Here is a 14,188-nt window from a genome sequence, read left to right as displayed (position 1 = left end):
TTGTTTCACTAATTTGCCTCAGGTGAGAGCGAAAATGCAGGATGATTTCACGTCATCGCGATGATTCGGCCTCAGTGTGACGAGTAAGACACTAAAATCGGGTCAGATGAGTGACGTTTATGTGCTTCAACAAGCCGCAAATGCGCCAACGATGTCTGTGTTTACAGTACACACAGGTGAGCACAGGTGCACCAACAGTAACACATCTGTGGGAGGTCTCCCCCAGTTCAATTCTGAGGCTCAAAAAATTAATTTTGTGCGTTGGTCTGATATTGTTTGCAGCATTTTGCACCATTAGTGCGTCAATTCATGATTGAAATATCTTTATTTGCGTCCTGGTTTTCAGTCAGAGTGTAACCAGGTCGATACCAAGGCCTCTTTTTGTTTCTTCTGCAACCTCTTTAGGGGGAAAAAACTTCCAAATCTTTGGATGTCTGTATCTCAGATGTGTTGCAGTTAAAGACAAAACAAATACTGCTGTTTTTGATATATATTTTTTTACTTATCTTTACACGAGCACAACTCAAGTGTTCATTAAGAAAGTAAGAAAGCAAACTTTGACCCTGTAAATGAAACTATTAGCAGCAGTTGGACACAGAAACACACCTGAAACATCAGAGGAGTAAATATAATGAGTTACAGTAATGAATGAGATGTTCTGCGTGTGTCACCTGGCATGATTCATGACCCACTTTTTTCTCAGATTAAACAAAACCCTCAAACAATATAGAAATATTTGTGTTGGTGCTTCCGCTTGCACTTTTGAAGTGTACAATTAACCCATATTATCACTGTCTTACATGCAGCACAGTTTCTTGTGTTTTTGTGCAGCTGCAGGATTAAATAAACATCACATAGCAGTGACATGAGATGATCATGACAAGCATTAAATATGATGCCTAAATGTTATGTAACCACTATATACATACATTGTTGTCTCTTTAAAGGTGCAGTAAAACCTGTGGAAGATCAGCAGCACAGCAGGTAGAGCAAACGCTTATCCCTGGTCCAGGTGAGGTGAGGTGTTACTGCCGGCAGTAGAATAAAGGTGACAAGTCTGCAGATGTTCCTTCACGGTGTAGCATGTTTGTATAGCCTGTGTGCCAGCTACAGGTAACTAGAAGAAGAGCCAGATTTTACTGGAAGTTTTCAAAAGGTGGTCTTGAGCAATAGTTCTTTGGGCTTTCTGAAGGTTTCTCAAAGTTTTTGTTTGGACTTTGGCTGCTTTTTCGCTCATTTTCAGTCCAGTCCTTGTACCTGATCATTTTCAGGGGAATGATTTCAGTTTGTTTGTTTTTGTTAAGGGACTTAATACTTGACCTATGAATAATTCCTATTGTATGTGTATGTGTCTACACATAACAGACAACTTTGCAAAGAACCCATTTGAAATTGTGTGTTTAGGCACTTTGTTTCTAGCAGATATAAAATAGCATTTTTGCACCAACAAGGTGATTCCCAAACAGCCAAAAACAGAAAAATCCCAGCATGGTGTGCAGCCAGTCCTTACAGCATTTGAGGAAGCTGGACAAGTGCAGGATAAAAGAAGATGTAGTCGTTTCTAAAAACTATATATATATATATATATATCTACAGCATCTGTAGATATTTATATGAGCAGGAACAGTACATGAACAGTATGTGAAAGTCATCTTCTTAAGACATAGGAAAGAAAATTCAGGTTTGATACAGAACCTGAGAGATGCATCTGAACCTTCAGTTGAGCCATCTGCTGTTCACTGAACGCTCATCAGAAATGGTCTCGGTGGAAGGATGGTGGTCACGGAGCCATTCGTAAGGAAGGGAAAAGAGGAGAAAAGGCTGAGGTATGCTGAACTACACAAGAACTGGAATGAATGATGTGGACAGCATGACAATGATCCCCAACACACTCCCAATGCAGTAAAAACAACATGGATAACATACAATAGGAAACTCTCGGTCATGGATTGGCCTCTGCAGAGCTCGAGCCTCAACTTTACTGAAGCGTCTTGACACAAAAGGCAGAAACATCCAAAGAAGAGCTTTGAATGTCCTTCTAGAAGCCTGGGAACTACTCGTTCGTCTACAACTACTACCCGTGTATTTCCGTGGAACTGGTTGGCATCACAGAATTAGCTAGCACCAAACTTTATTCCATTTTATAATTTATCTTTCAGTATTATCAACACTCTCACTTTATTATATAGGATTTTTAGGATTATTAAAAGGAAAAATGACGTGTGTTGCTATTCTTTAAAAATAAACTGCACTGGTTATGAATCTGGCTGATCTCCACCTAAAAGTCAGCTCCTCGTGAGGCGCTGCAGCACTTCAGTCGTGACCACTCGTTCTTGTGGCTCTTTGATTTCACTACACACCATGCACGCTCATCATTTTTGCAGCACCGAGCAGGTTTTGAGCTGTGACTTTTCCCATCCCAGGCTGACACTGTTCACTCTGAGGTGTACTGTGATGTCCTGAGATTTCTGAGGGAATTCAAGTTGAAGGGTTATCATTTTGACACAGAGGAGATTTATGGAAGAGCAAGAGGACTTCCTAAGGAGGCTGCCTTGAAGGGGAGATTAACCACTTTAAATCGGGTATGGTTTTTATTTACTTGTACGCAAGAGTAGAAATGAATGATTGCACTTCTTAATTATACCCTTTGTCAAACCAATGAGTTTCTAAGATCTAATTTGGTTATATTGAGAACCTGTAAGTCTGGAAGATTTCTGTGTGTGTGGCTGTGTGGTATCGCTCAATAATGAGGATCACAGTCCTCCAGCAGACTGTCAGTCATGTAGCTGATCTTCAGCAGGTTTTGGTAGTACTCCTTCTCCACAGCAGTGTTAACAGTCCAGCCCACCACCTCCACTCCTCGCTCTGCCCAATACTGAACATAGTCCCTGATTGAAAGGAAAGAGAACAAACTCAATTGTGCAATTCTCACGCAACAAAAATATTTTAAAAATCGAAAACAAAAAACACTAAATATGAAGTTAATCATTTATGAGTAACAGATGAATCAAAACCACCTTCCTGTTGGTCACCGTTGGTCTGCAACAACAGAGTCTACGGCAAAATAAACTACCTGTCAACTCTCAATTACCGTGAGATGAAGTCTTTCTGCACAAGAATGGCAGAGATCCCACAAAGTTTCCACAGTACGCGATGGTGGGCCCAGTCCAACAAGACGTCCAGAACACCGGTCCACAACTGGCTCCACGTCGACAGAGAACGAGGCGTGCCGTCTCCAAAACGGCTCAGTCTCCAGGGCCGGTGGGTGAGAGCTGTGATCACATGGGGGTCAGTCTGACGCATCTGCGGACCAGAAGAGGACAAAGGTCAACACAGTGCAGGTTTTAGTAGTTAATAGAGCCTTTTATTTCGTTTAAACAAATACAGTGGATTGAATGACATCACTGCCTCCATAAAACTGAGAGGCTGATTATGAGAAACTGAAATCACTCACAGAATTCCTCCTCCTTAACATTATCCTAAAGCGTTATGATTAGTGTTGTTTTTGACTGATTTTCATGATTAGTGTAATTCAGGAATTTTTGAATTACCTTGTAGATGACTTTGGGTTCAAAGGAGGAAACGACGCTGGAGTTGTAAAGCACCGGGAACTTCTTAAACATGTTATGAAGCACTGATACAGCCTGTAAAGCAGGGGAATGAACAACACAAGTACTATAACTGTGCGGTAACGTCAGTCTCTTTCTTTTTTTATTACAGTCATTGCATTAGTTCAGCTAGCATGTAGTTTTTCTCTTTTCTTCGAGAGCCTTGTATGTATGTTGAGCAATGTATCCATAAGCCTGTTAGGTTAGCGCTTAGTGTATGTAGTACCATATCAGGTTGACCTTTGACATCAAAGAAGATGGTCAGCTGGTGCCTGATGCATTCCTCCACAGCTTCCTGCAGAGTTGGAACCTTCTCTACATTAAATCTGTCCCTGCAAATGAAAAGAAACTATTGGAAAACTGACATAACTCCCTGTTCTTACTGGTTACTGGTCTATGAACTACATCTGTAAGCATTGTATACATACAAGTCATTGTAAGCATACATGTCTGTATTTATATACAGACATGTATGCTTACAATGAGCATAAATGTCTCATTGTAAGCATAAATATAGATGATTTCTTTGAGCTGTTCTTTTTCCAGGATGATTTCATATTACACATCTTTAATGACTTTGAAAGCAAGAAGTGGGTACACAAGTTTGAATTTATTTTGGATTTTCTCTAATCCACACATGGTCAAAAGTATAGAAACACACCCACTAATATTTGGTTAAATGTTCCCAGTAAGTTGCACCTCAAACAGATGCCTTTGGTAGCAATAAACAAGTTTCTTGCTTCTAACTCAAACTGGATATTTGAACACTCCTCTTGACTGAATTGACAATCTACAAGTATAACTGGCAGCAAAAGAGCCCCAGAGCTTGATGCTACCACCACCATGCCTGAAATTTGGTATAGTGTTCTCAGGTTTGCAACCACAAGACATTTGACTCATCCGTGTGGAAAGAAGCAAGAATAAAGGTGTCATTTTTGGAGCATGATGAGTGTATGTAAGCTTTTTGACCACAACTGTATACATTCCATTAGTTTTATTCCAAGTCTATGAAAAGAGATGCACTACTAAATCATTTTGTTAAAAAATACACATATAGACAAAAATAAGGAGGAAAAAAAGACAAAAAGAGAACCGAAGATTCTGCATTTCTAAAACTGTGAACTTTTGGTGAAACACACTTCTAAGACTCCTCATTGAGCAGCTTATTGTTCACAAACACTTTCCTCTTTTTAATTAGCCTAAACACGCTTGAATCACTGATCAATAGGCAGCCTACTTCATCCTGTGGTGAGCAGCAGCATTGAGTCTCCTGAGCTGAACAAACTGAAGTTTGCTGATTGGTCCAGACCCATTGGTGGTTCGGTCCACGGTCTCATCGTGCATCAGGACTGGGACTCCGTCGGCTGTGAAACTCAGGTCCAGTTCCACTCCGGTGGCCCCGTTCCTACTAGCCTAGAGCAGATGTAATGGGACAGAGAGATACTGCGTGAACCAATGTATGATTATATACATGGATGGATGAATTCTGCTGTCCAGAAGACAGATAAGATGTTATCTTGTTTATATTTTTGTCCGTGGCTCATTGCTTCATACTCATAAAAAGCTGAAAACCAGCCTGTTGAAATAAAAGAAGCATCTCATCCAGAGGTTTAGGCATCTGGATAGATGCTAGGAAGAGAAGGCATTGTGAGATGGAGAGCAGATCTTCATCATAAAGATGGCATCAGATTATAAACAGCACAGGAGCAGAATCAGGTGCAAGATGAGTCTGACCTACTTCTACTTATTTCTAACCCCCCCCCCAAAGCCGGTGAAAACACCAAGAAAACCTGCTTTTACTGCAAAAGTAACAGCGACAGCATGTCTCAGCAATGGCTTTTAACCCAAGGGGCTGTTATTCCAGATAACACCATAATTAAATGTCCCTGCACCTGTCATTTGCTGCAGGTAGATAAGAGACAAGAGGCCTGTGGTTATAAATCAGAGCACTACAGCTCTCCAGCTCTCACCTCTCTGATCGCTGCCAAGGTGTTCTCCGGAGCGTCGTGGCTTCCTCCGCGGTGCGCCACCACCGGGACGCCGCCTCCTGAGGAGAGAGCGCCGGGCCGCAGGACTCGAGCGGCCCGGTCCGCCGGCACCGGAGGGAAGCGGAACATCACCATGAAGATGTAGAGAAACGCGGTGAGGAGGGTGGCCCAAGTGGCGCTTCTAGTTACCAGTACAACCAGCAGAAACACCACCGAGAAATACACCACCTCATCTCCGATCTGCAGCATGGTGAAAGAACACAGGACGGGATGTTTGTGTCACGGCCGGCTGGGTCGATGCAAAAGTCGCTGTTTAGACACACGGCATGGATGGAGGTCTGCTATCAGTACGCGGGTGGCTACATGTTGGAGGCAGATCTCAAATAGATGAGCGAGAATCAGCAGATTGTGAAAAGGATGGATACAGGAGCGCTGCTCTTATCAGTGTGGTGCTGCAGAAATCTATAATGTCCTATTTAAAGAATCAGATTTCATGAACTATAACCTAGATTTAAACATCCAATTAAGTCGGTTTGGACAAATATAAGAAAAGCTTATGTGCTTTTATTTTGAAGGCAAAAATCACATGACCAGTTCCTCTGACCGGTTTAGTACAAACAGGATATGCACAAACAACCACACATACACCATTTTTAAAACATTTTTCTTAAAATCAAACAGAGCCAAATGAGTGCAGCGCGAGGAATGAATGCAGAACACAGTAAATTAAGGAGACACTGTACATGAATAAAAAGAAATTATTAAAAAATCTTTTTCTTCTTTTTAAAAGAAAATTTAGTCATAAAACTCATAGTACTTTAGAACAATGGTGAGGTAATGAACAGCTCTTGGAAATGTTTTCTACTCTTGCTAAAAAACAAACAAAAACAGTTAAATAGACTTCAAAGAACAGAAAGTGAACACGTTTTTCACAGTTAAGGCACAAACATCTGTCTCAGTTTCTCCGTGTGCAGCGTCACTCCGTGCAGCTTGCTGTGGACTCTGTGGGCAGTGAGCTGATGTGCTGGAGCAGCTGATCGCAGTAGACAGGACTTCGCTGTTTGTCCCGGACAGCCTCCACCTCCTCCTTCAGAAGTGCAGGGTGCACCGAGCTGCCTTTCTTCAGGATTTCTGCGCGCACACACACACACACACACACACACACACACACACACACACACACACACACACACACACACACACACACACACACACACACACACACACACACACACACACACACACACACACACACACACACATAGAGAGAAACAAATTCAGAAAGACAGCACACATAAAAGTCAGCATTCTGGATTTGAGCTGAACATCAAATACTTAAAAATTTGGGCCCAAAAATAAACATCTCCCATGATCTTCATCATCACTCTACACTAAATAACAACAGCGAGCTGATGCTGTCACTCAGTGAGGAGTGACAGTTTTAACAGTCTCAAAGCCACCTATAATATTTGCACCATCATACTTAACAATTGGCACGCTGTACTTCTCCTAAAGTGCTGCCTCACATTTATCTGTGAACATAAAAATAACTCAGTTTAAAGCTTTAACTACTGGCTGGATGTGTTTTTAAAAGCACTCTGGCTCATCAAGATGCTGCACATCTCACACAAATTGCAGCTAAGGTTTCCTTCCAGCATGTTTCCTGCCAGGAAGAAATTCTGACATTCCCACCCCAAAAAGTTTTAGCCAGACCCAAAGCAAAAATCTCTTTCCCCCATCCAACTTATAATAAGCTATTTTTAAAAACCTTTACAAAACCATATTGCACATTTTTGTTCAATAAATAGTCACAAAAAAGAAAGAAATGCACTGATTTCTGTCAAACAAGGTAACAGATTGATGATGTGCAGTTTTTTTTCATTTTGTTTTTGCACTTCAAGCTTTTGCAGTAAAGAGTAGACAAGAAAGAGTCGGAGAAGATACTTAGCAACGGACTGCAAGTTGGATTCGAACCCTGGACGCTGTACAGCCATGGGGATATGGGCACCTTCTCAACCAGTGATATATATATATATATATATATATATATATATATATATATATATATATATATATATATATATATATATATATATATATATATATATATATATATATATATATATATAATAATATATATAAATAATATAATAGACCATGATATAATATAATATCATGGTCTTCCAGATCTTGTTTTCCATAGTCCCCTTAATTTAACAACAATAATAATAATAATATTTTAGCTAATAAAGGTGGGCGAGGCACTGTTTTTATAGCTTTACAGCCTTTCCTTATTTTATAGGCAAGAAAAGGCTGTAAGTTGACCTTTGAGCTCCAGGTGGATGCCGTCTGTAGAACAACCCAACCACGCATGCTCTTTAACTACAAGCTCTGCGGTTTCCACGTCAACAGCACTTTTATGAAAGTTTTATTGAATTTGTTCTCACATTCTCTTTTATCAGCTGGAACGCTCACTAAACCTACCCCCCCCTCCCCAAAAAACCCAAAAAACAAAAACAAAACAGCTACAGTGTAGCAAAATTGCAGGTGTGACCCTGAATCACCTTCATAACCTGTACAAGGTAAGGACAGGCCCAGCCTATCCTGGATGACTCTTGCCACCCTTTCTCAGAGAAGTTTGCCATTAGTCTTTTGAATAGCACGCTATGCTCTTAATGCTTTTATTGTATATTTATTGCATTTTGCTTGTTGATTGTGTGTTTTTTGCTGACTGTACATCAAATGACCCTTTTGGAGATAATACAGACCTCCATGACAGGTTAAAATCTGCTTTTTTGAACATTCTTAGTCGCTTAAAGGACTGAGCACACCAGCAGGTGGCAGCGATCAACTATATTATAGACGTCAAGTGTGCAGATCCTTAAAAAAAAAAAATTAAAAAAAAAAATCCACCAGGAGGCAATAAGTCACTGTTAAAATCCTCTCCTCCATTGCTCCCACATGCTGTGCTGATTTTCCAGGTATATTGAATTACTTCTATTGCTGTCCCAGTGGGTAAACACTCCACAAACAACAATGCAAAAGCGCTGTTTCAGTGGTGACAGAATATCACTCTGGATGAGTTATTGCATGTAAGCTAATCATTTGATACCCACCTTTGTTCTTCAAGGGGATTGAGGGGATTCTTAGCTTTTGTGTGTCCTGTACTCAGTTGGGATGGATGTGGTGGGGAGAGGCGGGACTTTGAATTAAAAGAGAACAATGATGGCTTGTGAGAAGCAAGTTACGCCCGTGCCAGCAGTGACAGAAGGAGGGATGGGAGTGTTGTCCATCATTCTGTCAGGACATGCTGCAGACATCAAGACAATTCGCAGATATGCGTTTGAAATACAAGAAGCGTAAGAATGGGATCAGCTATTAAAGGAAGAAGTAGAGAGAGATGGAGGGAAAGACAGAGGGTGGGAAAAAGAAAGCTTCAAACAGAGCCATGCATGAGAGGGAGGAATGCTTCCACAAGGATATGGGCTGGTTATGGGTGCTGTCAGATATAGATCACTCAGCGAGACGCGAGGTCGTGTATTCCACAAAGAGTCTCTGAGCACAGTTTGAAGAGCCTGACTCACAACCATATACTTAAACTGTTTGAGGCACATCTGCTGAAAAGAATAAGTTCTAATGCTCTTGTGTCATTTATTTCAGCAGTTCTAAAACACTTTGGAGCCTCTTGGAAATTTGAGAAATTTCCAAGAACTCTTTCATAACTGTAACATCATTTAGGTACCATTCAAACTATAGGTTTTCCAAACCTTTTCAGCCTAAATGCTTCAGACACACGTGACGCAATTTTACACAATTGTATCAGAAAATAAATCTGGGTTGAAAAGATAACATGGGTGAAGGTGGAATATGTTTATTTTGTTTGTGTAAATGTCCCCCATTTTTTCCATTTATAACAGCAATGTGCAAAAGTCCTGAGCCCCCCCTCATTTCTTCAAATTTTGCTTCCAAGGAGCCACTGTTGTGTCTACAAATAACACACAATTTTAAATTGTATCTTAAGGGAATTTTTTTTTTTACTGGCAGCCTGTTGCAAAACGGATAATTTGTTACCATTTCTTTAGTTGAATACATGAAAAATACCAACGATAATGCAGTTAGCCAAAAAGCATTTTTGCATCAACAAGGTGTTTTTACAAAGCGCTATTAGTCAAAAAACTCCCTAGATTTTGGCACTGGTGTGCACTGTGTCCTTAATAAATTTGAGGAAACTGGACAAGTGGAGGACAAAAGAAGATGTAATAAGTCTTAAAAAATGTCCAGCACAGACCTGACACAGGATCTGAGTGGTGCCTCTGGACCTTTGGTTGAGACCAGTGGTGTTGGGTGAACCATGGGAAAAACTGGAATTATGCATTTGTACAATCAGATTTTGACCCATCATGTATAGAAAACATGATTGGCTACAGCTTCCTTTTTCAGCATGAAAATGATCCCTAATACTGTGCCAATGTGGTAAATGATTACTTGAATTGAGAAAAAAAGACCCCACACAATGAAACAAAACTATCACTGTACTTTTTTGGCATCAACGATGGATGACCTCAGTCTGAGAGTCACTGGTTTCGGCTGAAATAACTAAACTAGATATTTAAACTTTTAAATATCAATTAAAAGAAAAATCTATTGTCTGTCACAGTATTCAAACAGTCTTTTTTGGTAGTTGTGAGTGCTGCATCAGTCTCATGGCCAAGGAAAATGTAGGAACACTTCACCCAGTGTGACTCATCTATCACACAGAAATCTAAGACACGGAGTAAAGACTTAACAGGCTTTGGCTATGCAGGTACTAACTGCCAGCAGAATAAACCCAACAGTGATGTGGGACTTTTCATGGGATTTGTTGCCAATGCGTGCCATTGTGTGAGATACGCAACTGTTTCGTGTCCTGGATAAGTTGAGACAGTAACCACATCCTCAATTATTCATTTCATGATTAAACTGAAACAAACAGAATCAAGGCCATGGACATCTTTCTCTCAGTTTTAAAGAAAGTGAGCAAGATCCAGGCCAGCGCTCTTCCTAATGCTCCACCTCCACAAGTGCGGCTAAACGAACGTCCTAGCCTTGCCAAGAGGAATCCCATTATTTTTTCCACCCACCAAGGGGATCCTTAAAAAAGAAATACAACACAGAAACTGCTCTCAATAAAAAAAACAAAAAAAACACTGAATGTGGGTGTGCATATAGTAAGTCTCCATCACAGAAACAAACAGTGTCTTTGTAAAGTCCTCTTAAGTGTGAGGCTTCATGGTATTGAGGCTTCTGCGGCATCTATCGAGTATGAAAATGCTTTTTTTTTTAACTCAGAGAGAGAGAAAGAAAGAGAGGTCCCTTAGCGAGGCCTCTCTCTCGCTCATCACTGGCAAAGGCATCAGCACTCACCTGCGTCCTGTCAGAAGCAATGACAGCTAACATCCATATGAGAGTGGGAGGGAGTGCAAGTCCAGAGGAGCAGAGGCTTGGTTAGACAGTTCAGGAGGGGAAAAAAAATGTGCTCAGACTTTCCACTGATACGTAAATAAAACACAGCCGTGAAGCCACCGTGGACAACAGAGGGCACGAGGAGGAGGAAGAGAGAATGACAGATAAAAGATGAAGGGATTAAGTGGGATGTGAGGGCAGATGTGAAAAGGTGGCGAGGGGCAGAGCGTCTGAATGTGGTTTTCATTTCGTGGGAGCGTTGAGAAGAGAGATCCTGAGCAGAGAGGCAAACCACACACACACACAAACACGCACACACTCCTGTGCGTGTAGGAGGGAGTTATTATACAGACATTAAAGCTCACATATTTAACCTGTGAAATGAACATCTTAGGTGGGGAGGTCTTTATCTGGACCCCCTGCAGCCCAAGAAAAGCCCAGCTCTTAATGGTCTTAAAATACTTTGACAGGGGAAATTGCACATGCTGCTTCTGGTGATAAACTGTGTGGAAAAGAGGGATAATGGTAAGCTTTGGAAAAAGGGAGAAGAGGGTACTCTGGCCGACTGCCAGTAGCACAGTCTAACGTTTGATAGAAGACACCCCAAATTCCTCTCATCCCTGTCTGAGTGTTTTGGACACAGGGGGCTGATCTGCAGAGCGTCACACCTAAACTCTGATTTCACCACTGCCTCACACTCACCATCATATTTCTCAGATAATCAAGATCGTAAGATCCGTCGCACATCATCTGAAACCAAACAGCGCACACGCAACTTGAGAACGGTGCGCTTAATGTATCCCAATGAGTTACAGTTACAGTCTTGCACTATTCTCACAGCATCAGGGACTGTTGATGTCAAGAAAAAAAATAAGCTGTACGAGAGTTTGTCATTGTACGTCAAGAGTTATGGTTTGGATTAAGAGTGCAGACCCAGAAGGAGCTACAGCACATTTCGCCAGCAGTAAAACTTCAAATTTAAATATTTTTTACTTGTTTTAAAAAGCAGGTTGAGGGCATGTTTTTTCCTGCCATCAACACTCTATCCTTGTCTCTAAACCCCATCCAGTCTTACCGAGCACTTGGTCCTGCACTGAACTGTCAGGGTCATCCAGGTGCAGGAGCAGCTGCTGAAAGAGAAGCTGCAGATGAGCACCGCAGAGCACAGGGTTGTAGTCTTTGGTCAGGCTGGAAAACCACAGCCCCACAGCCTGCAGGGCCACACCGCGCACATCCTCGCTGCTATCATCCAGACGCTTCAGAAGCTCTGTGGTAAAAAATAAATAAATAAATAAAAAATGGTTTTGACTACATCAGGTTTATAATGTAAAATGTCAGGTACTGACAGGTACTAGAAAGAAAGAACATATTTCCCCCATACTGGCTTCTTCCAGGCTCTTTACCTTACAATTTAAAACCCCTTGAGGCAACAGTTTTGGTGCGATATAAATAATCAAAAATGACTTGAATCGAGCCTGAACTGCATTCACACAAATTGACAGTGCACACTGTGACTTACCGGGGTAAATCTTATTGAGAGCCTCGTGGTGCAAACTGGTTCCTGTGAGTCTGAGTATGGCACACAGACAGCGACAAGCCAACAGTCGGCTCATCTGAGAGTCCTCCTCCAGGGCCGACAACACCTGGGGACGCATCCTCTCCTCCACACGGATCAGCTGCGTACAGAACGGGCAGGGGGTCAAACTACATCGTCTCTAAAATGCAAGCCAACCAAGAAAGAAATTCTATCTCTACATAAGTTGTCAAAGCAGTTCAGATTTTTTCATTTAGGGGTCAGTCAGCACCACATGAGGTTTTATTCGCTTAAATTGCGAAACATCAACCTGAAGTATAGCATTTACAGGTTTGGATGAGTTCACAATCACGTTGAGCTCGAGTCCAGCAGGAACTGATGTTTTAATCACACCGGCAGAGAAACAGACTGATGAACAAGGTGAGGCTCCAAGAAGTGATGGCTAAAACCTCTGTCGCCCAGTCTGTTTGCTATCGAAACCATGCAGGCGAAACAATAAAAAAAAGTAACAAAAAAAAATGAGAGCAAGGAAGGGGGGTCAAAAAGAGGAGGAAAACTTGGCAGAGAAGTGATCCAGCATTACATCAGTGACAATCTGACGGTGCCAAGTGCAACTGGAGCTGCTAATTGTTTTCACAGGGAGCAGAGAGGAAACAATGTCCTTTTAAACGAGTCGCTGTCGAGTCGCCTGTGGAAAACACACATGACTTTCTGTTCTCGCATCGATCTGGATGTGTTGTTCAACTCAAACCCAAAATTTCTCTTTTCGAGGCTTTCCGCTCCTGCAATCGTGGACGTACGCCTACGCTCACACCGCCCCACCCCAGATGTTTGCAGCTAAAGATGTCTGAAAAGACCAGGTGCTTGAGCTAGTTTAAAATGGTCACTCTGTGCACACGAGGGCAAGTACTGCCAGATGTGCGGGTGCTTGTGCGAACGCATATACTGTAAACTCGGCACATGCTCCGGCAGGCAGGTGCAAGGGCATGTTCCGGTGACAGTTCCTACATATAACAAGGGCCCAGAACAGTGGAAGCATTGTTCCTCTGGGACAAAGGTATGCGAACCCGATTGCCCCCACGTACACCTGCTACCTGCCGCGGCCAACTCTTTCAGCCAAGGAGAGAAAGATGGCGGACAATATATTTTCCTAAAAGGCCGAGTGGGACCGTCTATTTTGATGTGAAATGGACAAAACAGAGAATCTGAAGTAAATGTCAAGCCCTGATGGATTACAGGAATGCACTACCACATCTTTTCCTTTACAGAGTCAATAAAAAAAATTTCCTGCAGATTGGAGATCAAAAGTGCTGGAAGGAGCTCACATCCGGCATGTGCCTCCAGTGCTTATGAGTCACTCTGCACAGGTGGAAACAGAAAAAACTGTGTGCATCATACTATACTTGTGATAGATTTGCTGATGTCCTTCAGTAAATACCTGTCCAGGTGTGATGGCACCTCCATGCAGCACTGCCAGCAGACAGCTGAGGGCAGAGGTGCGGACGGCAGCAGCGATGCGGCCTGCGTGCCACACCAGGTTAGGAAGCAGGATGTCACTCAGAAACCTCTCTGAATCGTCATGGAAACGCCTGGGATGACGCACAGGAAGGGGGGAA

General features: G+C 42.0%; 2 protein-coding genes across 2 annotated transcripts in view; both read right to left on the bottom strand.

Moving 5' to 3' along the window:
• Positions 1-487: 487 nt before the first annotated feature.
• On the bottom strand, positions 488-6,057 carry LOC102780506 (glycerophosphodiester phosphodiesterase 1-like). Its single transcript, XM_006791443.2, has 6 exons — positions 5,579-6,057; positions 4,846-5,021; positions 3,835-3,940; positions 3,552-3,644; positions 3,092-3,303; positions 488-2,888 (listed from the first exon to the last, which is right to left on the bottom strand). The coding sequence occupies exons 1-6, from the start codon at positions 5,843-5,845 to the stop codon at positions 2,741-2,743; spliced, it is 1,002 nt and encodes a 333-aa protein (XP_006791506.1). The 5' UTR covers positions 5,846-6,057; the 3' UTR covers positions 488-2,740.
• An 83-nt stretch (positions 6,058-6,140) lies between these two features.
• dnaaf5 (dynein axonemal assembly factor 5) overlaps positions 6,141-14,188 on the bottom strand; it is a 29,390-nt gene continuing 21,342 nt past the window's right edge. The window contains exons 10-13 of the mRNA XM_006791444.2: positions 14,011-14,161; positions 12,558-12,714; positions 12,114-12,305; positions 6,141-6,727 (exon numbers count right to left, since the gene is read on the bottom strand). Of these exons, the coding sequence (XP_006791507.2) occupies positions 6,573-6,727; positions 12,114-12,305; positions 12,558-12,714; positions 14,011-14,161 (655 nt within the window). The 3' untranslated portion in view covers positions 6,141-6,572. The remainder of the gene's footprint in view (positions 6,728-12,113; positions 12,306-12,557; positions 12,715-14,010; positions 14,162-14,188) is intronic.

Source organism: Neolamprologus brichardi, chromosome 4 (assembly GCF_056152115.1).
Source record: "Neolamprologus brichardi isolate AB-2024 chromosome 4, ASM5615211v1, whole genome shotgun sequence".
Lineage (NCBI taxonomy): Eukaryota > Metazoa > Chordata > Actinopteri > Cichliformes > Cichlidae > Neolamprologus > Neolamprologus brichardi.
The sequence above is the reverse complement of the archived record's forward strand: the minus strand, read 5'-3'. Positions and strand labels throughout refer to the sequence as shown.

Bases quoted from the DNA above. Each gene is read 5' to 3' on its own strand.
- LOC102780506 (XM_006791443.2), bottom strand. From the start codon at position 5,845: ATGCTGCAGATCGGAGATGAGGTGGTGTATTTCTCGGTGGTGTTTCTG. The intron at 5,022-5,578 runs GTGAGAGCTGGA...CATCTGCTCTAG, and splicing joins CCTTGGCAGCGATCAGAGAG to GCTAGTAGGAACGGGGCCAC. The intron at 3,645-3,834 runs GTACTACATACA...CCTGCTTTACAG, and splicing joins TCAAAGGTCAACCTGATATG to GCTGTATCAGTGCTTCATAA.